The sequence below is a fragment of the Thunnus thynnus genome, chromosome 8 (assembly GCF_963924715.1).
Source record: "Thunnus thynnus chromosome 8, fThuThy2.1, whole genome shotgun sequence".
NCBI lineage: Eukaryota > Metazoa > Chordata > Actinopteri > Scombriformes > Scombridae > Thunnus > Thunnus thynnus.
Genome location: NC_089524.1, coordinates 16,857,497 through 16,881,716, shown reverse-complemented (window position 1 = coordinate 16,881,716; position 24,220 = coordinate 16,857,497). Strand labels below are relative to the sequence as shown.

The 24,220-nt window shown below is 39.8% G+C and overlaps 3 protein-coding genes across 5 annotated transcripts in view; 2 read left to right on the top strand and 1 right to left on the bottom strand.

The window, feature by feature from the left end:
- The window catches only part of LOC137187700 (ankyrin repeat domain-containing protein 13C), a 29,781-nt gene extending 16,086 nt beyond the window's left edge, over positions 1–13,695 (top strand). Inside the window, exons 5-14 of one of the 2 annotated variants that reach the window (XM_067596795.1) lie at positions 186–231; positions 2,200–2,266; positions 3,547–3,691; positions 5,244–5,375; positions 6,216–6,377; positions 8,383–8,433; positions 11,171–11,250; positions 11,606–11,704; positions 11,911–12,011; positions 12,163–13,695. In XM_067596795.1, coding sequence (XP_067452896.1) covers positions 186–231; positions 2,200–2,266; positions 3,547–3,691; positions 5,244–5,375; positions 6,216–6,377; positions 8,383–8,433; positions 11,171–11,250; positions 11,606–11,704; positions 11,911–12,011; positions 12,163–12,293 — 1,014 coding nt within the window. In that variant the 3' untranslated portion in view covers positions 12,294–13,695. The remainder of the gene's footprint in view (positions 1–185; positions 232–2,199; positions 2,267–3,546; positions 3,692–5,243; positions 5,376–6,215; positions 6,378–8,382; positions 8,434–11,170; positions 11,251–11,605; positions 11,705–11,910; positions 12,012–12,162) is intronic. The other variant, XM_067596796.1, reaches the window with a different exon arrangement.
- ptger3 (prostaglandin E receptor 3 (subtype EP3)) overlaps positions 1–24,220 on the top strand; it is a 166,778-nt gene that overhangs the window by 90,998 nt on the left and 51,560 nt on the right. The gene's annotated exons all lie outside the window — the stretch shown is intronic.
- Positions 15,467–23,978, bottom strand: srsf11 (serine and arginine rich splicing factor 11). Of its 2 annotated transcripts, XM_067596797.1 has the most exons (12): positions 23,616–23,978; positions 22,191–22,324; positions 19,504–19,613; positions 18,452–18,541; positions 18,315–18,361; positions 18,094–18,227; positions 17,536–17,617; positions 17,285–17,398; positions 16,927–17,016; positions 16,655–16,726; positions 16,375–16,552; positions 15,467–16,260 (listed from the first exon to the last, which is right to left on the bottom strand). In XM_067596797.1, exons 1-12 carry the CDS (start codon positions 23,735–23,737, stop codon positions 16,054–16,056), a joined length of 1,380 nt encoding a protein of 459 aa, XP_067452898.1. In that variant the 5' UTR covers positions 23,738–23,978; the 3' UTR covers positions 15,467–16,053. The 2 variants fall into 2 exon arrangements, with proteins under 2 accessions (XP_067452898.1, XP_067452899.1); XM_067596798.1 differs by lacking the exons at positions 22,191–22,324; positions 23,616–23,978 and adding an exon at positions 19,868–20,308.

The window sequence follows — 24,220 nt, the reverse complement described above, 5'->3', positions numbered from 1 at the left end:
CTGCAAGGTTGTCTGGTTTATTGTGTGTTAACCTTTTTCCAACATGATTTATTCCTGGTTACCCAAAAAACACCTTTTGCCACTATCAAATATATAGCATTTTTATCATGAATAGCTGCCTATCTCCACCTTTTCCACCCCTGTAGTTTTATGTGTAATTGAATTTTCTTTATCTCCATTTGCAGCTTGGAGACTTTTACTTGGAGCTTCACTGGGACTTCCAAAGTTGGGGTGAGTCAAGTTCCACCATCTGCTGTCTTATAATAGTGAGGCTGACAGAAAACATCTTTGTTTCACAGACATTATCCACTTTGGAAAATCACCATGTGTCCTCAGTAAAACCCGGGCCACACCGCCTACCTTGGCGGCTGCTGAACTGCTGCAGCTCACACGCATGTGGTGTTCACACAGACAGCATTGCTGCTGCAGCGCTGCTACTGCCAGCCCTATCTTTCTACATTTAGTTTGCCTTTGATAATGTCCATCAATAATAGAATGTTTCATTTTATTTCATTATAAATTTCACTTATGTTTAGTTTAGACAGAAAAATGTTGAGAAGCATTTGCTCAATATAAAAAATATATATATATATTAATAATAATAAAAATAAATAAATAAAAAATAGTAATCCCTCTTCACTTGGCCTTGCTCAGTTTAAAAGTTTAAAACTTTATCCTTTGCTCTGAATGCTCCGGAGGAAATACGGTGTATATAGTATGCATGTAGCCTCCGCTTCCTCCTCAATAACATGCAATTGCTAAAATGAAGAGAACCAGAGTTAACTTTTGCCGAAATGCAATCTGATGTCATGCTGTGGCCAATCACGTAAGCCAGTCGAAGACGCCCACGGGAAGAACTTTGTTTACTTGTTGACTTTGTTGTTGGCTTCCTGACTCATTTTAAAAAAAAGACGAGAGAAACAGAGAGAGAGAGAGAGTGTGAGCAAGCTGAGAGCATGAGAGAGAGAGAGCAGTGGTGGTCGAGCAAGCTAGAGAGTGAATGAAGAGAGGCAGCGTCGGTAGCGAGAACAAAGCAGTGAATCAGAGAAATAAAACGTTATTTTCTAACTGTTTCACGGTGGTTACTTTCTAAAGCACAAATAAATACGCTCACACCTCCACACAAACCTGCAGGAAGGTGCCGCATTGTTGGATTTGGTGTGAATGCAGCCTAAGGGTTTACACAAATAGAGGGATGTGTTACAGGAACATGTGACTCATCTGTCAGTGCCTGTCTGGTTAGTGAGTGTTTGTCAGCCTGTAGCCACTGTGGCACAAGGTGTTTACCTTGTCAACAGTCCTCCTGCTGGACATGAACTGACACACCATCTTCCAGTGTGGATGTGCTTCCTTTATGATTATGTCAGTGATATTTGGTAATACCAGAAGCATAATTGTTTCTCCAGTTACACAGAATGTATTTTTTACAGAACGCAGGCCTTCACATATGATGCAAGTGAAACATATATAACAAGTATGACAGTTGACTGACTAAATGTATACACAGATACTGGTGTTGAAGCATTTGCTTAGTCTGTACAAGTTCAGTCTCAGAGTGTGAGACGGCACTGACTTCTGTGTATTCACTGTGTCTTTGTGAATTATTGACAAGGTGGACAAGATTATGTAATGGATGATAGTAAGTAAATGTAAACTAGTTGCATAACAGTGTAATTGTAATGGGAAATTTTGTAAAAAAAAAAAAAGATTTTGATGTACTGACATACATCTAAAAACTACCCTATATTTGTAGGGTAGTAAGCTGAAATCTCTGATTTATGTCCTTAGAGGAGAATCCGGTTTAAACCACCACAGTCTCATGGATATATGCTCACGTCAGAGGGATTTCTGGCTCGGTACCCCTCCAGGCCTGTTTAGACTACATGTGGTACTCTGCTCCACTTGATTTTCTAACAGCTTTTTCTTAATACAGTCATTGACAGAATCATTTTGGACTATTAAAACCCCTTTGTCTTGTGTCTTGAGTTGTGCAATGGCGGAGCGGCAAAGGAAGTTTCTTGCTTTCAGTTACTTAACCTGGCGATGCCTGCAAGGTATTAAATATTTAGCTACACAGCTACACGTTATATAGCCCTCTAGTCTACAGTGCTATATGCTACTGAAGCTTTGAAGTGTGCTTTCTAAATTTAGTCACTTCCAGGCCGTTGTTTCACATGTACTTATCATTTCATGTTGCAGTGCCTTTGCTCTCCAGAATCCTGCCTTCAGATGCGTGTAAGATCTACAAGCAGGGTCTCAACATCAGGCAAGTCCTGTCAACAAATGTAATGCATTCAAATAAAATGTGTGATGTTTAAAGACAAGGAAATGCAATTCTATCTGCATTGTATCAATATATTTTGTAATTTTTATGTCAAAGTGAAAAAAGAAAACCATATGGAAACCCAGAGAAAACCTCTTTATTGAGGCACTTTGTTACCTTTAAGGCTTACCGGTTTATTTGTCATCTTGTGCTGCACACAACAGCGTTTTGCTCAATCTCTACCTCCCCTTTCTTTTTCTCATCCTAGTCTGGTTAACTAGAGTGTGAAATCAGTGCCGGGGACTATGAGGAAGCAGAAGCAGATCTATTACTTCTCTGCATCAGTTCGAATCAGAGCTCCATAGAAGGAGAGTTACTGTAGAGTCTAAAGTGCTGCCTAGCTCACTTACAAAGAGCGTCAGCAGAAATTCGTCACACTCTGACGCATGTTGACAAGCAGTCACAACAATGAATCTACTGCGGGAATCCACTTTGCTTGTTTCATGGCCTTGTAGGCAAAAAGCTAACACTAGGCAGCATTCAACAACCTTGAGGTTTAGCTCACACAGCTATGACACATGCACATACAGTACATTAACATTTTTTTTTTACAGTTTTTATAGTGTTATATGTTAGACAAACTAGGGCAGCCTGTATCCAGCACATACCCAAATATAGAAACCTCTGAGTATCATAACATATTACATCTATTTGAAGAATTCAGTACATAAGAGTGTGTCTGTGTCTCTGTGTGCTGTTCCTGTGCAAGATAGCCTTGATGTGGAGCTTGTCATTATTCTCTGAAACTGCTCCTGGCTGTCTAATTTGGTATTCAAAATGCCCTCTTATTATCCCGGAATTGCAGGGAGACAGAGAGAGTGAAAGAAAAAACACTGTCACAGCAAGTTCATTTACATTCTAGTGTTACAGTGCGTCAGTGCTGTCATACCTACCCATAGCACTTTCCATTTTGTGTCTGGTCTTCATAGATCAGTTATTCTCTTTGCTGTCATGCCTCATTCTAGGACTACCCACTTTGACTAAGTAAAAAAAAAAAAAATCTTGAAATGTGTTGTGTCTCTGGTGGCACTGATTACCATACACACTGTCTCTAAACTTTCAAAGCAAAGGGGTGACATACATCACAGTTTTTGACGCTGCTTGTCTGTGGCCACAGTTTACCTTTGTTTCCTTTTTCTTGTTTGACTGTCTTCTCCTTTCATTTATCTGAAGTAACACTCCATCTGCTCTGTGTATGTGCATATGTGTGTGTCTGCGTTCAGGTTGGACACCACCCTCATAGACTTCACGGATATGAAGTGTCAGCGTGGTGACCTCAGTTTCATCTTCAACGGCAATGCCATCCCCTCTGAGTCTTTTGTTGTTTTGGACAATGAACAGAAAGTCTACCAGCGGATACACCACGAGGTATGTGACACACAATCTGATATGTAAAGCAAGACTGAAAGACAAAGACCTTCAGATTGTTATGTTTATTACAGCCCACAATATTTAAAGTCCAATTGAAATTAAGCTTCCTTTATTTGTCTACTACAGCGCACATATCTGCTCTGTAAATCACTTGTCCTGTGTCCGCCTTCGAGAAAAAAATAAGAAACGAAAAAGGGAGAAATGTATATTTTAAATTTTTTGATTTCATGATGGAGCCCCCTAGTTTGCATTATTTTGATAATATACCATTCCATCATCTGCTTACATAGCTGAAGACGTCATTTTGATACAGCAATTAAAATATTGCACAAAGCAATAACGTGGCATTCGATCATAGACAGAGCAGATGGTCACACTGAGCCTGATAGCATCCTGCTACACAACACAAGAGCCACAGACTATCAACAACAACCCACATTAGCTTCCTTGCTCCTCCTCATCTGCTTAGCTGCAGCACATTAAACAGGATATTAACATACTTAAAAACGTCACTTTGGTCCCGTTAGATGCTGGTTTGGTCACTGCTCTTCAAAATCCCTGTTAGCAACACAATGTCTGTCCATGACTTGTAGCTACAGCAGTTTGCTTACTTTTTCTCTCTGTTCCTTACGATGTTATACTGGTAGCCTGCCAGCTGTCAGTCAAACAACCCTACAAGACCCCCCCCCCCCCCCCCTCCAAGCTACAGAGACATAAAGGAGCATTTCTGATATTTTTTCAAATACTTTTTTTCTTTATTCTAATAATTGAATTGAATAATTGAAAAACGTGTTGTCATTATTTTTTGACATTTTTGCAAAGAAGGAAGATTAAATGTGATTTCAGTTGGACTTTAAAACCATATGATCATTAACAAGGTCCATGATACCTTGGCGAGCACAAATGTTTTCAGTAAATGACATACAGAAATGTTCCCATTACAATAATTTTATCTGTACAAGTGGGAAAACCTGACCTCAGGGAAGAGCTAGATAAAAGGTCAGTGGGGTTAGCAATATCACTTGCAGCTTGCCTCTGTGGACCATGAAAATTTAAGTAGGTTTAAGGTATCTTGGTCTAAACCATTGTGTTGGATGGACCAAAACACAAAACTATGATTTGTTCCCATCAATAGTGGAAAAACAGTTTGGATTTGTTATCACGTTGTTGGTGGAGAATTAATACCGTACAAATGCCACAAGCTGATAAGCCTTAACTGAGATGCTCAATTTTAAACATATAGTTAACTGCAAAAATACTAACACTGAAATCACTCATACTGTTGCTGAAAAACAGTCCTCTGGGGAAAAAAATGCTAAAAAATAGAAAGCATCCGCTGTGTGAATTTACAATCCAAGCTAACTGCTAGTAAAATTGTATCTCTGCTCTGTCCGATGTTGAAAGCCTGATTACATGCGTGCTTTGCAACCTGTTCTCATGGCTTGTTATTATTGTTTGCGTGCCTCATGGAAATAAAGCAGCATGTCCGGCACTGTTTTAGATGTCATATTTCCAAGTCTGTGTTGACGCCTCTGATCTGTATTCTCAGGAGTCGGAGATGGAGACAGAGGAGGAAGTGGACATTCTGATGAGCAGCGATGTGTACTCAGCCACGCTCTCCACCAAGTCCATTACCTTCTCCAGGGCACAGACTGGCTGGCTGTTCAGAGAGGACAAGACGGTTGGTGTCAGCTGTTGTAGTTGTGATTGTTGGTATCAGGATATTATTAATCCTTTTAGAAACATGGCTCTGGGTGTTCACCTGGCAGTGGAATTTCTGGAATTTTGAGTGGCTTGAGTGGTGTGTTCCAGACGGGGAAAGTTTGGGAATTTGATAAATTCTCAGGGAAAGGCAGGAAATAGGAGGTTAACATTACACATGGATCATAACACAGAATGTATTTTACACATGTACACATCACTTTCAGTATATGTTGGTTTTCAGCTGGTCTATGTTAAAGGAAACCAGACTGTTGACCTTTTCTGACCTAAATACAACATAGACAAATGAAAAGGGATTCAATATTTAAAGATGATGGACATGCTCTGACCCTGTACTGTCTTATGGAAAGCCACAGAAATCTCATGGATCTCTGCACACTTACATTAATAAGAATAATAAATTCTTGATATTATGTGTTTTATGCTTGATATGTAAATGTTGTTTCTATTTGTCTTCATATTATCTGTCCGAATATGATTCTTGTTTGGGAAATACAGTTCAGTTATTCAATACCATAGACCTCCATTTTCTTGATGATATTTCCTGTGCTACATCTCCCATACCAAGCAGGAAAGACAGTAAATAAATCAGAGGAACAGTAGTGATAACCCCAGGAAGGAACCACAGGTGATAGGCTCAAGGTTAAAAACAACACAGACAGGGTAGGGGTCACGGAAGCAGTGAATGAGTTATGTGGGTATTGCTTTCTGTCCTCTCACTCCTTTGTCTTTTTGACACGTGTTAAAAGGGAAATTGGTGACTGAGCAGGAGGGACTTTTCTGTTTCTTCTATCTCCAGGAGCGCGTGGGAAACTTTCTGGCAGATTTCTACTCTGTGAATGGCCTGATGCTCGAGTCTAGGAAGAGACGGGAGCATCTGAGCGAGGAGGACATCTTGAGGAACAAAGCCATCATGGAGAGTCTGAGCAAAGGAGGAAACCTCATTGAGCAAAACTTTGAGGTGAGTCGGGTTTCGAATCTGGATGGTGGCCACTTGTCATTTCAGGAAGGTGATGCAATAGAGTAGTTTTGCATGATTCACAGTTCAAAAAAATCCTTATTTATCTTATACTGGCCCTTTATGCAGCCACTCAGTTCAGCCTCTGTCTCTTAACAGGCAGTTTTAGCTCCTGTCTTTTTAAGGCCCCCTTTTTCAAAGAGCCCACTCTGTTCTGACTGGCCAGTTTTCCAGAAGCCTGCTGAGGGGCAGCCGTATCAGTCATGTTATGTTACCGCAAATGAAAACCCAACATTCCCTGCTTTACTGCTTCATATTCAAAGCTTTTAAATGACTAAATAATGGGAGACTTTAATTGTGAAGAATTTACAGGAAATGAAAAATGTTCCTCATCAAATTAGCAGAGCTTGTTAGCGGCACTAAAAACCAGTCGACACAACAAGATATGGACATATTTGGAGCTATTTGTTCAGCGGATCAGTTAGAAATAATGCAGGGAGGAATAGTACAAGCAGAAACAGCCACAGTGATGATGTTTGATGAAGATCTGCAGATGACCAGCACACCTCCAACAAGAAAACTACATATTTTACTTTATATTTACGTGCTATGCAATGGAAAAACACCATAGCGTGCCAGCTTGACTTGAGTCATGGCTCTGTGTGACTTCCCCCAAAACAAAATGCCATGATGTTATCAGAGCAGAGCAGTGACTTCACGCTGTGCGTGAAGCAGATGACCATATAAACAAATCTGTCATGAGCCGATGTCGGCTCAAGCTGAAAGTAGAAAAAAACGATGGAAACCGAGCGTTCAGAGGAGTCTATAGCCGGTGCTTTTTGATCACAGGGATTACTTCTACATATGTTTACCTCATTATTTGACAATTTGGCCACATTTATTATGAACAACCGACATTGTAATATTATATATATGACTGAAAATAAGGAAAAGCATAATAGGTCCCCTTTAAGGCTATCATCTAACATCAAGCATCACTTCACAACCATCCTACTACATATTGATAATGTAACATAACATGAGAACAGACATGGCTAACATCCACCTTGATATCCTAGAGGAAAACATAGACAGAGTGCAGGAGTCAGTAAGCAGTACTGACTCCTGCACTCTGTCTTTGGTGTCTGCTTTAGGTTAAAAAAATACTATAATTTTTGACTTATTACCCTGTAATATTTTTTTTGTCACTTTGACTTATTTTAAAGGATTTAGTTTGACATTTTGGAAAATATGTTTATTTGTTGCCAGGCAACCACTGTGGACTCTAGGAAGTCACTGTGCCTGGCCAAGAAATCCACAATTTGTAGTTAGAACTTTCTTTTTTTTTGGTATGGATGAAATAAGCTAGATCTAATGTGTTAATTAAAAAGCTTAAGCCGGTAGGTGGACTTTGTTACCTTTGGACAGAAGCAGGCTGGCTGTTTCCAGTCTTTATGCTAAGCTAACCAGCTGCTGGCTGTAGCCTTATAATGGTATTGATCTTCTTACCTAAATTTTTGCAAGAAAGCAAATAAGCGTATTTATCAAAATGAACCAGTCCAATCCACCATGGATTGGACATTATGCCTTCCTGCACTGAAAGCTACTACTGACTAATTATTCAGTGTGAGGTACAAGTTCTACAAGTTTCATGCATTTATTCCAATTTACCTCATCTACATGTCCTCTTCTCAAGTTTTATTTTCTCTCAGGTTCTCATTTAATGATGAAGTTACATAGTGAGTCATCAAAAAAGATTGAACTGGTGTAGTTTTCAGTTGCCTTATGTTGGACTACTAACTGGGACAGATATTCACAGACAGCATGGATGTGTTTTTTTTCTCTGTATAATTACATAAAAAAGGCTTATACAGTGCAGTTGTACACCTCAAGCAAAAGTGCATATTTTAAGTTACTGTGTGGCTTACTGATAAGAACTTCTTAGCAAAAATGAGAACTAGTCGGAGCACTGCCTGCTCTGTTCATAAACATCCTGTTCTACCTGCAGCGTAACCACCAGCCCAGTCCTGAAACTGTCCTGTCCCGCTGGAACCTTGGGGTAGGACATGACTCTGAGACAAAATAAACCTCACAGTACTCACGGCTATATCTGTACAGAGATAAATCTTGTTGAAACAGCATGGACTTCCTGCCAGACTCCATCAATCAACTTTGCATGGTTTATTGAAAAATTCCTGTCTGACTCGCCACCGTTGTTCCTTTTGATGTTTTATTAGTTTCGGACATGAGACCAGAATGAAAACTTGTCCCAATCACTGTTGTATGTGACACAGGACTTACCCCCCTCCTCATCCACTATGCATGGATTTGACTCCCAGCACTGCCACCTAGTGGTGAAGGCTACAGAGCTGCACCTTGTTCACAGGGACGACTCTCCCGCCCGCCATCCCCTCACTACAGTATGTTCCAGAGTTTGCTTAGCAAGCCCTTGTCTAAACATAAAGCATAAAGCCAGTCACACAGTGAGGACAAAGCGTCTAAACAGTCAATGGATGCTTTTTAACTGCTCGGTTGTTTTTTGTCGACTCCCTCTTGTTTTGTGTCGGGCTTTGTCTCATCACATTGTTGTTTGTCAGTCTATTTACAGTCATTTGAATCAGTGCTCACACATGTTTAAAGTGAAAAAAGCCTGCGTTTTAGTGGGCACTGGTTTCTGCCTCCACCTCGGTGGAAAAATTATACATGGAAGTGGGCGAGAGGAAAATAACCAGCTGCTGTGACGTAGCTGTGTTTACCACAGCGAGGGAAAGCTGGCCTGTGGACACAGGGAAGCGTGGGGGGCTTCCGAACAGGGCTTGACACTATTGATCACACGGATGAAGCCTAAAACCCCTGGTGCCATGGACTGATGGAGGGGCGGGGCCAGCATACCAGCAGATAGGGCCTCCGCAAGCTGTGTGTATTCTGTCCTCGTCATAACAGCACGCCAGAGCTGGTAAACATAGTGTGAGAGCGGGCACTTAACAAGGCCACAGTCCATGGTGGTGAAAACACCAAAACATTTCTGTGAAGAGTGCAGTGTAGGCGGGAATGAAGGAAAGCAAAGATATTGTCTCCATTTTTATTCACACTTCATACGGCTGAGTCCTGGCACAATCAGGTGTCTCATCATCTCCATTTTTCCAGATTATTCTGCTCTAGTTGCCTTATTTAACCATGGCTTACAAAAGAGAGGTTAGCTGGTGTGATTCCAATCTTCTGAACCTCGATACTGCCAAGAGCTGGGAGTTCATTTTAGGAGAAAGTCAGTTTTAGGAAAAACAGGATGGATGATCCCAGCTGCAAGTCAGGGTCAACAACAACAGATTGTAAGAATCTGAAAATAAACGGACATTGTCAGAGAACACTTGGGGTTTATTTAAGAAGGCAGAGTCCAGATCATTTTCCACATTATCTGATGTGAGGAGAAAACTCCCAACATGTTTTTATCAGGTTGTTTTGGAGACAGTTCTCTCTTTGATGTTGCTTTGCTTGTTGGAAGAGTCACAGTGGATGATAAAATGATCAGGAAAGTTAGTTCTGATATTGGCCTGACCCCAGAGGCACTAGAGGTGAATCTGAGCAAAGGCAGAGAGAGAGAGAAAAAAAAGACAGTTTCAGACTATTCTGCATTTTATTACCTTATACATTATTTAGAATGATTGTTTTGAAGTTCATTCAGTGAATTACAGGTAAAGTTTAAACAGGTGTTTTGTTCCAGATGTCACATCTTTAAACACTTGGAAGTGAATCTAACAGTGAGGCTCGGTGAAACTGATCCTGCTTTTAATTTTAATTGATTATGTATCTTTCAGTATCGTAGTGTATGTCCTTACATGGACTTTATCTTAAAGCTTTGTCTGTGATAAAATATATTATATACCCTTTCTGATTCTTGAACATTTTCCTGCTTATTAGTGTTATTTTACTATTTTTATCGTACATGTTATCTGTTTTCCTATGCTTCTGTCTTTTTGTCCCCAACTATTCCCTAGACTATTCCTTCAGCTCTTCACTGTAGGTGTGTTGTTTGTGTATATAAAACTACAAAATGCCTCTTTTTGTCTTGAGGCAGCAAACAAAGTAAACAGAAAAAGAAAGTAAAAAAATAAAAGGTGAAATAATTTTATCCAGAGAACCAGTTGTTCGTCCTCAGTTGGTAAATTTCCCACCATAGCGAACATTTTCCTTCATAATCTGTACAAATGAAGGAAAAGGTGCTGCCTCTCTTTTACTGCTTTTCTTTCTTACTGTTTACTGCTGTGTCCGTGTTGTAAACCTGTAAAGTGTGAATGCAGAAAGGATTAAGAGCAGAGACGCTGCTGTTCAGGGCAATATGTACAAAAGTGGGTCAAAGTACACTTGTGAAATGGTATCAGGTCTCATGTATTTGTCTCAAGAGATATTAAGTGGTGTACAGTCAGTGTTATTTGAGCTGCATTTTAATTCAGATACATTGTGTGTGAGGCAGAATAGGCCAGACAGGAGTTACTGAGTTTAGTGATGCATTGGGGCCCTCTAGTGGTGTCAACTGAGCATGTCATTGCATGTCAAGTGATAAAAATAAAATGTTAAAATAGATTGCACTTGTTTAACTGAGGTCTTCCTATGACTTCTGTCAGACTGGCAGGTGTTAGAAGTTTTTTTTTACCAACTGACAGCCCATTTTGTCTGCTGTCAATGTCACTGTGAACCTTTTTTTTTTTTTTTAAATGTGTGTCCCTGCTGTGCTTTTGTCTAAAGTCTGATCTCAATGTATTCTCTTTTTTTTTTTTTTTTACCTCTCTTCTCTTCAGCCTGCAAGGAGGCAATCTCTAACTCCCCCTTCACCAAACACTATATCCTGGGAAGAATACATCACTGCTGACAATGGAAAGTAGGTGTTTACACAAAGGAAGTCTTCACTTCCAGACTTTTAAAGGGGAAACCAGACCAGATGTTACTGTAATTAATACACGTATTCATGAAGGAAGGACTTACATTTCAAAATGAGCCACATGAACGTTGTACAAAAATCTTCATGTGCAAACATCTGCGTATGCATGTCACAATGTTAAATTGTACTTTACAAGGTCAGATGTTTGTTTTTCTGATAAGGGTCATGTTAGTTATAGTTTAGAAGAAAGAGTACGGATGACAGAAAGCAAAGTTGGAAGCTCCTTCTCAGTGAGCCGCCTTCATCTTGAGATACTGTAATATTCTGACAGCTTGTTGTCACTCTCTTCCCTCAGAGCACCTCATCTAGGAAGAGAGCTGGTCTGCAAAGAGAGCAAGAAGAACTTCAAAGCCACGATAGCCATGAGTCAAGACTTCCCTCTGGGCATTGAATCGTGAGTCTTCGCTTCAACTTGGCATCCAGATAGTTATTAAAAACCACACTGAATACAACATGTGACAAAATCTAACAAATGTTGTTTTATAACCAGTAAAATGATTTTGTATTGGTCTGAGCTGTAGTCAACATAACTTGCCACTTTTATATTTTTTGATAGTTAATTCTTGTCTGTAACCATTTGTTTGATTTGTTCTCCTTCAGGTTATTGAATGTTCTGGAGGTGATCGCACCCTTCAAGCACTTTAATAAACTCAGGGAGTTTGTTCAGATGAAGCTCCCCCCCGGCTTTCCTGTCAAACTCGGTAAGCAGATTTTCATGTGGGGTCAGCAAACCAAAGCAAATAATCTTTCATCTAAAATATGTAAAGAAATATAGAAATAAAACACAGACAAGTATCTCTCTAAGATATTTGAAAATATAATTGCTAATTCTGCTTTTTCTCATCCCTGCAGACATCCCTGTCTTTCCCACGATCACAGCCACGGTGACATTTCAGGAGTTTCGCTATGATGAGTTTGACGAATCCATTTTTACCATTCCCAACGATTACAAAGAAGACCCCAGCCGCTTCCCTGACCTTTAACCTCTCGAGATGAAGATCCAACAGGACGCAAATGAGCAACAAGGCCACATTATGCTACAAAACAAACGTTTAATGCATAAGGAAAAACGGAGGGAAAAAACGGCGGTTTCTTGCCAGGTTATGGATTTACCCTGAATACACACGTGACTAAGACGATCAGAGCTGGTGAACATGACAAAAATGGCAGAGGTGTCAACATCCCTTAGCATTAATTAAGTGTTTTGAAGATTCTGAACGTCCCATCGGTGAAAAGTCATTGAAGTGAAATGAGTGACGGCAGTCAGGGTGTAAGTGGAGAAAAGACAACCAGTTCAGCTGATGCTATGTATTTAAGTATGTAAGTAATGTTCATAAAGGGACTGTGTTTAACTGACCTGTAGTAAAGCACTGACATTACCGTGTGAGGTGTTGCAGAGGAATTCCTCTAAAACTTACTTTTTAGGTTCTTTTTCCTGAGTACAGACATTTTCTGGAAAAAAAAATCTCAAGGTGCAAAAGATTTGAAGTCAGTAAGACATAAATTGTACATAATCGAACGTACACCTGTTAGACAGGTGTGTAGGAATCAATACTTTTTCACAGTTACTTAAATTCTTTGACATCAAATTTAGAAATGATCCCTAAAATGTACTCAGCACTGATAAAAAGTCCTTTACAATGCACTAAACCGAAAATCCGTTTTGGTAAATGTTTTGTGAATTTGCTGCTTTTGTAGATGGAAAAACCTAAAAATCAGTTTTCATTGAATTCCGCTTTAACTCTGCACATTATAAAATTGTATGAGTGTGTGTTTGTAAGTATGATTTTCATGGGCATGGAGTAGCATCACTGAAATTTTGGGCACTATTTAGATCCACTACAGCTACTCTACATTCAGCCGAATTCGTAGACACTCACTTTGTGATAACTCAACCTTTAGTCCTACATTTGAAATATTATGGTTACTTTGAGGCAACGCTATAAATGCTGCAAATTTGTATGGTACCACAAAGTCCCTTTGTTTGTTCAAGTGTCCAAGCCTTTTGTTTCTTACTTCACCTTTGTAAACTGTGTAAAAAAACAACAAACTGTACAATCCTGCTAAAAGAAGTGAAAACTCTGGATTGTATAGTGAGTAGAAGTTAGGGAATTTGAATGATTACGACATTCATGCCATTTTTACACGTAATAAAAACCAGGCTTTTCCCCTGCACAGTATGTAAATACATGTTTTTGCCTTTGTCTTTTACTTATTCTTTGTGTTGATGAGTTAAAGATGTTCTCTACAAAAGGAAGAGTTGTGGATTTTTTTTTTAAATGTAGCATCACATGAGTTAAATCCAGAGTTTATTGTAACATGGTGGCAGTTGCTAATTTTGTACATAGACCTGTGTTGTTTTTAAAGAAAGAAATTCTCTCTTAATTCTCCTGTCATTTTTTCCCTCACTTTATCTGACAAACCTTGTGAACCTCCTCCACATGTGTGGAAGAGACAATCATTTCCACAGTATGAAAAGCCTAAAGCACCAAGGTTCCTAAAAAAAAAAGAAAAAAGTTCACTTCCTGAAAGACCAGGAGGGGTTGAAGTAGTCTTCACAGCTGCTGCTATGGGTCATGAGCTCTTAATTGTGCAGGATTGTTTGCTTTCTTGGCTTATACAACACTGGTGGTGGCTCAGTTTGTGTTCCTAAGTATTGCTCAGCACCCACTTGCTTATTTATATCCATATACAGTATCATAACCAACCAGTACATTTCATTTTCTCATATTACATTCCTCAGTAGTGGCTGGTGCTCGAGTGAATCAGCCGGATACGAGTTTAGAAACTCTCGCGAGACTTTTATATCCTGACCTTAACCTCGCGAGACTTCCTCCCTCCGGCTGATTCAACCTAGCACTTGACCTCAGTGATGGCTTTTGCAGCCACTGGAAGTGTGCCTCCTCGCAGATTTGCTTTACATTTTATTTTATGCTCTTTCTTGATTTCAGGTGCTTTAATTTTACATGTTTTCTATAGATAATTATTAACCCATCTACATGTCATTTGTACAGCAAAAACTGTAGTACAAGTCTGCAACACTATTTTCATATAAAATGTACTATAATAAAAATTCCACACATATTAAACAGAGTTTGGACTCCGTGTTTCTCACTTCTAGACTGATTCTGGTGGAAACCTTTCAACTTAAAGGACATTTCGACATTTTGCGGAAATACGCTAAATGCCCGTTAAATGTGAAGCTACTGTTAGCCGCCGTTAGCTTAGCACACAGTGTGGAAACTGGGGGGAAACTGCTAGCCTGGCTATTCAATGGTCACAAAATCCGCCTATCATCACATTTAATCTTACACTTTGTCATGTTTAATCTGGACAAAAAGTCTAAGTGTAAAAACGACAATTCACCATTTTAGAGGACTTTATGTAACAGAAAATATCTCAGCTTCAAGTAGTTGCCAAGCAACCACTGGAGACTCCAAGAAGTTAGTGCCTGGCCAAAAAAATAGTCCGAGTTGTGTTTTATCCTTTAATCTTATTGAACTCAATCAGAGAGCGAGTGAGCGTATTCCTCAAAGTGTTGGACAGTAACTTTAAAAGACGGGTTCACATTTTATCAAGTCTGTCTTAGAAAAACAGTCAGGTGCCCCAATAAATATTGACAGGTTTTTTCTTGCCATACTCACTCCTGTTCATAATGCACTTAAGTGTAAGTGTTAGAGGCCAAAATCCACAAGCTTCCTTATGTGCAAAAATGTATTTAAGTTCATCCAAAGCTAATATGAAGCTTCAGCCCTCCAAATTTGTAAACTCAAGTAAATATCTTTCAACGTTTCAGTCTTAAAAGCGCCAGTCCCTTTTTGTTAATATAGCTCAACAGGGAAACACTGTCCGAGGAAACACAAAGAAGGAATTTGATGTTAAAAAGACTGTAAATGTGGCAGATATCAACTTGATATGACTTAACTCAGACTGCTGAAGCCACATATAAGCTTCAGATCAACTTTTAAGTGCATTTTTGGACAAAATGACTGGATTTTGGTCCCCATCACTTACATTGACAGTGCAATTGAAGGGGATCTTTTAACAGCCAGTACAAAGGAATGATTACAGTGAGGAAAACCTCTTTCACTGTTCATATGGGCATCTGACTGTTTTTATGACTCATTATGTTTCAATAACTTGACATAACAAGAAGACAGTTTGACCCAATTTTATTAGTTTCCTTTGGAAAACCTATTGCAGACAAAGCATTGCAACAACACATCTCAATCTACAGTGTACATTTACAAAGGGTTGTAAGTAGGAAGGGCAGTTGCAACACGACTGGGTGCCGGACAGTTAAAGCAAAATGTTTTCCGCAACCTAACAAAAATAAACATGAAGCTGGTGCTGGGCGGTGACAGTCTGAGTGAGGAAAGGACTCGATCCCGACGAGTAAAATCTTTACAAAACACGGCGTTTCATTGGAAACAGCTGTGTATTCTACTGTCAGGAAGACAAACGTTTGAACACAAAGGCAACAAAAAGAAAATCAGGATCTTAAAAAAGTACAGCAATGACAGTTTAAAATCATGTCTCATGTTATTCATATTTTAGTCCTTGTTTTATCACATCTTTACAAAAATTATTGGACTGCTTTCCTTTTACCCCCTCCCCCACGTTTCTACAGTTAAGACAACAAACCTTTTTTACTTCGTGTGATCAGGCACAGACATTTTGTGGCCTATATTAAAAATATAAAAGAGAACAGTGGAAAGATAACGCGTCTGGTTCGGGATGTTCTTAATCGCTCATCTCCATGTCTTCCTGATGGTGATCGTCTCCGTTCAGTTTGGACTTTTTGGGGATTTGGCCCTCGGCTCTCTCGATCTCCTCCTGGCCTTTTGGGGACGAGGCAGAGTCAGAGTCACTCTTCCTCTCGTCGTCCTCCTCCTCTCCTTCTTTTTCGCTGTCATAACCTTGTTCCTCCTCATCGTAATCCCGTGTCACCTGTCGCAAACAAAAGATGGTTAACGGATGAACAAATAACTGCGGGTTTAATTAAGGATGAGTTGCATGTATCCAACTGTATGGACGTTTTTTTTAAAAAAAGACCGAACAAACCTTCACATCTCCTTTCTCGCTATCAGACTTGCGATCGCGGTCTCGCTCTTTGTCTTTGCTCTTCTTCTTCTTGCTGGTGGAGCGTTCTCTTTCGTCTCTGCTCCGGTCCCTGTCCTCCCTCCTCTCTCTATCTCGGTCCTTCTCGCGCTCCTTGTCCTTCTTTTTCTCCTTCTTGTGGCTGCACACATGAAAAATACATATTATTAGCTTTAATTACGGTACTCCCAACAAATTGTACTACTAATGTTGAATAGACGACGCCTTCCGTGTGACAACTCACCGTCTGGGTGATGGAGACCTGGACAGCTTCCTCCTGGGGGACCGAGATGCACTACGGCTTCGCCTGTGCCTCCTGAGACACAAGATAATAAAATTAATCTCTAATAAAAACACTTAACTGTTTTCATTTTGTTAAAGGATTGCATTTAAATTGGTCTACTACCATTTGAATCGATTAGCTCTTGTGAATATAGCGGAACATCACATTAACTGAGGGAAGTGCATCTGCTGTGGATCACGTATGTTCCTGCGTTTCATTATTATGACACTCACCGGCTAATGCTTCGAGACCTCCTGGCGCTGCTGTAGCTCTTCGGGGGCGTCTTTGACCTTTTCTTAGACTTTTCCTCCTTTCTCCTGTCCCTGTTTAAGACACAAGCGAGGTCAACAACATCAGGAAACAGCAGCACTACACAGGAAACAGGGGGAGCTGGATGTGCTGGCAGCGGTTGCGTGTGCATGTTTTTGCAAAGCTTTGTATATTCAGAAGGACAGCAGCACCATGGGGGGTTGTAAAAAAAACAAACAACAACTATGGGTCTATTTCTGCAGCGTCGGCGAGTCCCCCTTCAAATAAATGAAAATAAAAGTCAGCTATTCTTGTTCTGAGGACAGTAGAGGAGATGCTGACCTAGATCTGCTGCGGCGGCTTCTATCTCGGGAGTGGGACCTCCTCCTTCGTGGGCTCTTGGACCTCCTCCTACTCCTGGAATGGGACCTCCGCCGAGACCTGCTTTTTGATCGCCTGCCAAAATCAAGATATAGCACATTTTTATTCAATTACTGCCAGAAACTGCTTTTAATGTTCATATTTTACATGAAGATAAACATGATTATTTATCTCACATCTCATGTTAATAGCAAAGAGGAAGTTGTTTTTACCTGTGTCTTGAGCGAGATCTGGAGCGCCTGCGTCGTGACCGTGAGCGAGATCGGGAATGTTTACGCTTGTCGTCTTTCTTATCTGCAAAGACAAATGACAAAGTTAAATATCTATTGTGTAGAAAAGACTTATTGCTCACTTAATGGAACAAATATTCCACAACTGGCTGAACACAATTCCTCTTACTGTTAATTAAAAGTCTAGAAGTCACCTCACTTAATATAAAATATGTCCTGTTAATGTGAATTTAAACATTAAGGTCTCATTTTAATCTATTACAAACCATTAAATAAAAACTATCAACCTACAAACTTTTTAATTTGTTTAAAGAACTCAGTTGTGAACAGTATCTAATACACCAGCAAGACTAAAACTTCCAAACTCATCTTTTCAAAATAACTACGAACATATTTAATGCTTTATTCAAAGCACAGAGAAGTGGTGCTGCTCGTAACAGCAAGATGAACGTCAACAGTCAGAATAAAATAACTGGTGGTGAAGGCAAAGTCCCCAAACTTGATTTCACTGCTGGGGACACAAAGAAACAGAGTACTCACTTCCAGGTTCAATGGCTGCAGAAATGAGCGACTGGGCCTCTCGGACTCTCTTCATGGCCTCTTCAATCTCCTTGTTGGAGGCGTCGGTCTTCAACCCCGGATTCAAGTTGAGTCCGGCCGCTAATGGATTCAATCTGCAAGTGCCATCAATTATTTAGATGTTTCTCAAACCAATAAATAAAGCTCTAAGCCCACGGATGAGGTTATGTATAGTTTCTTACTTGGGGTCCATGGACTGCATGAGCTTCAAGAAGTCTGCAGAAAGTGCCTGAAAGAGAGACGAGGAGAATATTATTACCAGAAAGCAATTTGGTTTGAAAATGCTTTTGATAATTAATGCAACTGATCAGGTCCTCACCTGGGGGTTCATGTTAGGTCCAGGCATTCCCATGGCAGCCATCTGCTCCATGTTGGGAGCTCCAAGACCTCCAAATGGTGTTCCTCCCATCTGAAATGTTGAATACAGACACTTAAAAAGGAGCCCTGTGGAGTTTCTGACCTCTAGTTGCTCTATTGAACTGTTTTTTATGAGTGTGTCCCTGTTTTGTTTGCACATGAATACGGTTGACGTGATACACAGTCCTGCCAATGGTTTCACACTACTCCAGTGATCTACAGGTGGCTGTGATGAGCCAAGAAATGTGGCAATGTGCCTTAAAAGGCAGTGAAGAAGAAGACTGAAAGCTAGTACACTGGGATCGAAACAATGCAGTATTTAAAATCTTCTTTGCACATGTTTCATGAGGAAGGAAATGCATTTAACACTTGTGAGACCTCAAGGATTCACACAGCATGTTCTGGGGAGTAACTTTCAGTGTAAACATAACTTGTTTGTTTACAAGGCAACTCCACAGAGGCTCTTTAAGATAAGACTGCAGAGCTTGATGAACAGCACCTGACACAGCACAGCTGACTGACTAATGATTTGTTGTGCTTTTTAAAAAGGCCTTCGGGTGTTTTTATTTGTAGGAGAAATCTTCAGCATGCTAGACTACATTGACAAAAGGCGCGGGGCTCTAAATTAGGGCTGGGAGATATAGATGAAAAATCTATCAAGAAAAAATGTTTCATTTCCGTAGATATAGATAATTATTGATCATTTTTAATGACTTATTTTTTAATAAAGACCAGGAGAAAAAAAGGTGAATTTAACTACTTTATCAAGGCACAGAGGTAATAATTTTATTGCTAACACGACAATGAAATATTCCTCACCGTCTACACTCATTTTCTCACTCAATGCTGTTTCTGTTGTGTCACATGTCGATGGTGCAACCGTGAACATTATCATTCAGTATTTAATAGGCTCCCACACATTATGTTGCCTAAGAACAAAGACATTTGCCAAAGAGAGCTAAATAAACATGAAAATATGTAATCCTTCAAGACAAACTTGATGTGAGAACTCACCGACGCCAAAGGATTGGGTGTTGGAAGAAGGCCTCCCCCGGGCATCATTCCTGCCACGGCATTGGCTGGAGCCAGCAGCGACATAGCTTTAGATTCATCAGGAATGACTCCTGGAGAAAAACAGCAGCATTTCAGTACGTGCTGGAAGCAAATGTCGACAACACTCAGACAAGACTTGCAGACAAGCCACCTCAGTCTATCTACTCTGTAGCAAAAACTAATAAAAATCCACTTTTTGTCTTGTCTGTAAATCTTGATCCCTGACTTTTTTTTTTTTTTTGTGAAAGTATGATTGTAGGATTAGCAGCTATGAGTTTAAAAGTCACAATACACACTGTGGTCAACACTGCCAAGATTTTATCACCTGTACTTGTTTTTTAAGTCATGAACCAAACGTAAGCAAGCACAGCCGGTTGTCCCGTGGGATGTGCTCTCAACTTTCATTAGATGTTTTATGAACAAGCGACTCGCGCCGGCTGCTTCGCTATAAAGCACACAAAAACATTGAGATACAGAAAACAAGTTCATGATTGGGGTGTAGACAGAAGGGTACATTTCAACATCACTTACCATTACCAATACAAAAACAGAAAAGGTTCAGTCATATTACCTTTTCTGGGCTTTTGGATACTTTGTACAATCCCACCACAAAAAGAAAAAAACTAAACAAAAAAAAAAAAAAAAAAACTTACTTGGCAACCATATATAGTACTGCTAACCAAATACAGTACTGCTAGGTTTTAGCCAACAATATGCCACTATAAACACTAAACAATGTCAAAGATATACTGAACTAAACAATTATGGGCTATTCCCAGCAAAAGCCGTGATAAATTCATGAAAAATGTGCCCAAAGCTGAAGAAAAACCAAACAGTAAAATCAAAAGGGAAACTCTTATGGAGATGATGATCCATGGTTGTGCAATCTGAAAACAGGCTATTTTTAAATCTGACATTTTCATATATTAAAAAGGAGAGAGAGAGGGAGAGAGAGAGAGAGAGAGAGACACACACACACGCGCACACACACACACGCACAACAGAAAGGACACTTGAGAAACAGGATAAGGCTGCAGAAGACAAAACTGTTGGTGGCATTTTCAGCAGGGCCTGGTATATAGGGCTGGCTGAACCAGGAAAAAGAACTGTAAAACACAACAACAAAAGAAACACCACTGTTAACGTGAGATTCACTCAACCCTTGCAGAGTCATGTGTGGAGAGGGTCAATTTTTTAAAAAAAGCATTTTTTTACTGCAACATCAAGCAGAGCCTTAGGTCTACTTTTATCTCTCGTGTTAGTGAAAATTTGGGAATACAAATGCACAGTATAAAATACTACAAGGCTTTGGCACATGAAGCAGGTAAAAGCCAAAGACAGTTGTGTGCTTATCAAGATTAATAATCAACTCATATGCTTATTAACTTCCACAAAATCTGCTGAAAATAACTGTAGATGATGGCACACACCTTCAAACCCATTTTTAGCATGCACAGCTGATCAATTCATCTACCTTGCATGCTTTGTGATTGGTTTAGGGATGTCCCGATCAATTTTTTTTTTTGTGCTCCTGGTATGAGCCATTTAATATTAGGAATCTGCCAGCACCAAACCCTGACCCAGTATTTATATTTTCCTTTATAATGACAGTTGCGCAGTGCAAACTTAGCCTAACTCAGCCAACATTACTTTTTCAGAAAGTCAATACAGTTTTGATATGTTTGACAGCTGAACAGCTCTGCACTACGAAAACACAGCCAGACCCTTTACTCACAGGTGGTTTCACTTATTTACCTAACCTACCTCTCCTCCAGGCTGTGTGGGCATGGAAGTCTACTTGACGGACATCTTTCTTGCTGTAGGTGCATTGAAACCTATAAAACGTCACTAACATAGAGGCAAAGGATTTTTTTTAACCTGCTCGCTGATACATGCTGTCAGTGTGAAAACCATAAATTGAAACTACTGGCTGCAACTGATTGATTCAATAGGTTAAAAATAAACAAGGGATCAGGAATTGGTTCAGGCTTGACAATCAATTACAAAATGCATCTATCGGCCTCATTACCAATCCAGCACATCAGCTCGGGGCATCCCTAGTTTGGTGCATGCCTACTGATTGAAATACATTTATTAAAATTAAAAAAAAAAAAAATCCCTTTAACATGTGAGGAATTAAGACTGCCCTGCACCCTCTCCCCCACCCCCTCATTTTGCTTTAAGACTTGTGTGGCTCTTTTTTTTTTTTTTTATAAAAAAGATGCCTTGAATAGAGAGAGAAAAAAAAAAAATAAAGAGTTAATATTTTACTGCGGAACAAGAGAGAGAAGGGGCTTGCGAGCCTGGTGCCATTATTTTTTCTAATCTCCTGATGGCAGTAGAGGATCACTTTCAGCCAGCAAGGAAGGGGCTCTCTGCAAATGACTTGTCCACTATGAAAACCACAACACAAATAACAGAGAGAGAAGTTTACAGCTAGATTGCAAGACATGGACACAAATGTACATTTCCCTTTTACATACCTAGAAATGCCAAGCGCTGAAAAGCTTAGCTAATTTTGCTTGGTCAGAAAAAAACTCACAATGGCTCAGATAGTGTTTTGTAATGCTATTAAATACACCTACACATTGCGATGCATGTTCAGAGATAGCCATGTGAGAGAGACAAGAAAAAAAACAGACACCCACCTTCAGCAAAAGGGACCACAATCAAGGCTCTGTCCACGAAGACGGTGTTCGTCAGGTGTTGGGAAACTCCCACCGACTCAGACTCAAGGAACTTTACAAAACAGACACGTGAAGTCACAGGCAAGGGAGAGTCACTGGAAGAAAATACAGATATGTTGTGCAAAGAATACAAACAAGTACACCCTACATGCCTTCTTGAAACTGTTAGTATGTGTCCCGAGGGACAATTGAGTTAATAATGGATTATAAACCAGTCTCTCCTGCTTGCTCAATGTATCTCCTTAAGATAAAACAACGTCTCCTGATAAGTTCAATGTCTGACCTGTTTTTTGATCTTGCCCAACAAGCAGCCTATAACATTTCCTACCTGCATAGTGGCCAGGTCATATTCGATTGAGGAAAATACAAAAGCAAAAAACAATTATTTCCTAACATAGTCAATGTTTGTGATAATGTCTGTTTTCATATATGAGCAATCAATATGATACATTTTCCCAAATACTGGACTAATTGTTTAGTCTATGAAATGTAAGAATGAAGTAACAAATGCCCTTCACAACTATCCAGAGTTCAAGTTGACCTCTTCATGTAGCCTGTTATGTCTAACAAGCAGTCCAAAACCCAAATATATGCAAACATAAGGCTGCAACAATCACTTTAGATTATTCTACAGATAATTGTTTAATTAATTGATTGAGCGATATGGTATGAAATGTCGCTTCTAATAATATCCCAAATTCAACAGTGATGTCTTCAAATTGCTAGTTTTATCTAACCAAACCCTGAAAAACATATATTTAATTTACAATGATATAACAAAAAGAGGAGCAGCTAAGCCTCACTTTTGACATGCTGGGATCCAGAGATTAGGGGGCCTTTACACTGATTACTAACCTAAATTATTGATTGTCAAAATTGCAGCCGACTACATTTCTGTCTATTGATTAATCGACTGATAGTTCAACTCTGTATGATTTACAGTGTCGTAATAACCCTGAAAGAAGCAAATCCACACACTGGAGAAACTGGAACAAACTATCATTACTAAAAAACATTTCATCAAGGTATTTAACTTATACAATTAAGTTAACCTAATCGTTAATTGTAACAGTTAGTAGTTTTCAGATAATCAACTATTCGACTAACACTAGTTGTTTCAGCACTAGTTACATCCTGTCGTCTGTGGGAGAGAGGGGATTTAAATCTGGGCTAAATCACTCAGACATAACCACACAACAGGATAAAGTGTCCCTCATGTAGCACCATTAAGGGGAGTGACTGCTGCTGCACTCGTAAAGACGCGGGCAAACGTTAGCATTAGCATGCCGAGCCACGAGGCCTGCTCGACCATACAGGCCTCACGAAGAGCCCAGCGTGAGCTTGGCAGGAAAAATGTTTCACTAACATATTGTCCAGAATACTCACTCAGGTGGAAACAGTTTGAGCTCCTCTATGTTTCCGAGGAATCCAAACAGAGTCCTCATTTGCTCGGACGTTGTGCTCGGCGAGACATTTGTCACCTGAATGACGTGCGTGTTGGAATTCATTTTCGCGAGTGCTAATCAAGCTAGCTAGCTTTGTGCTAGCGACGTGCCTGAATTTAAAACAAAAAGGACCGGCTAGGTAACGTTTACGAGGAAAACAACATTAGGCAAATGCAAAAACTAGCATCTTTGTTGTAGAAACCAGGTGGTTAGCTTGTGTAACGGACAAGAAGACAACGGCCGCGAGCAGAGAGCAACAATGCCGCTACCGAAAATGTCGTGACAGTGATGCTGCGTTCACGTGTTGTTAGTAAACTCGTACTCGTGAGTTTCACTGGAGCAAAAACAACGCGCCCCATTCAGGGCGGGTTCATTAAAAGATCCCTTCATAATGTAAGTGATGGATGCCAAAATCCACAAGCCTTATTGAGGGCAAAAATGTATTTAAAAGTTTATCTGAAGCTAATATGAAGCTTCAGTAGCCCAATTTTAAAACAAACTCCCCCTCAGTATCAGATCAGCTGAATCAGTGTCACAGTTTAAAAG

What these genes read in the sequence shown, in the direction of transcription:
- srsf11 (XM_067596797.1), bottom strand. Translation starts at nt 23,737, where the DNA reads ATGAATTCCAACACGCACGTCATTCAGGTGACAAATGTCTCGCCGAGC. An exon ending in TGCAGCCATTGAACCTGGAA is followed by an intron (nt 17,618 to 18,093) that starts GTGAGTACTCTG and finishes TTGTCTTTGCAG; the next exon opens with ATAAGAAAGACGACAAGCGT. An exon ending in GCGAGAAAGGAGATGTGAAG is followed by an intron (nt 16,261 to 16,374) that starts GTTTGTTCGGTC and finishes TGTTTGCGACAG; the next exon opens with GTGACACGGGATTACGATGA.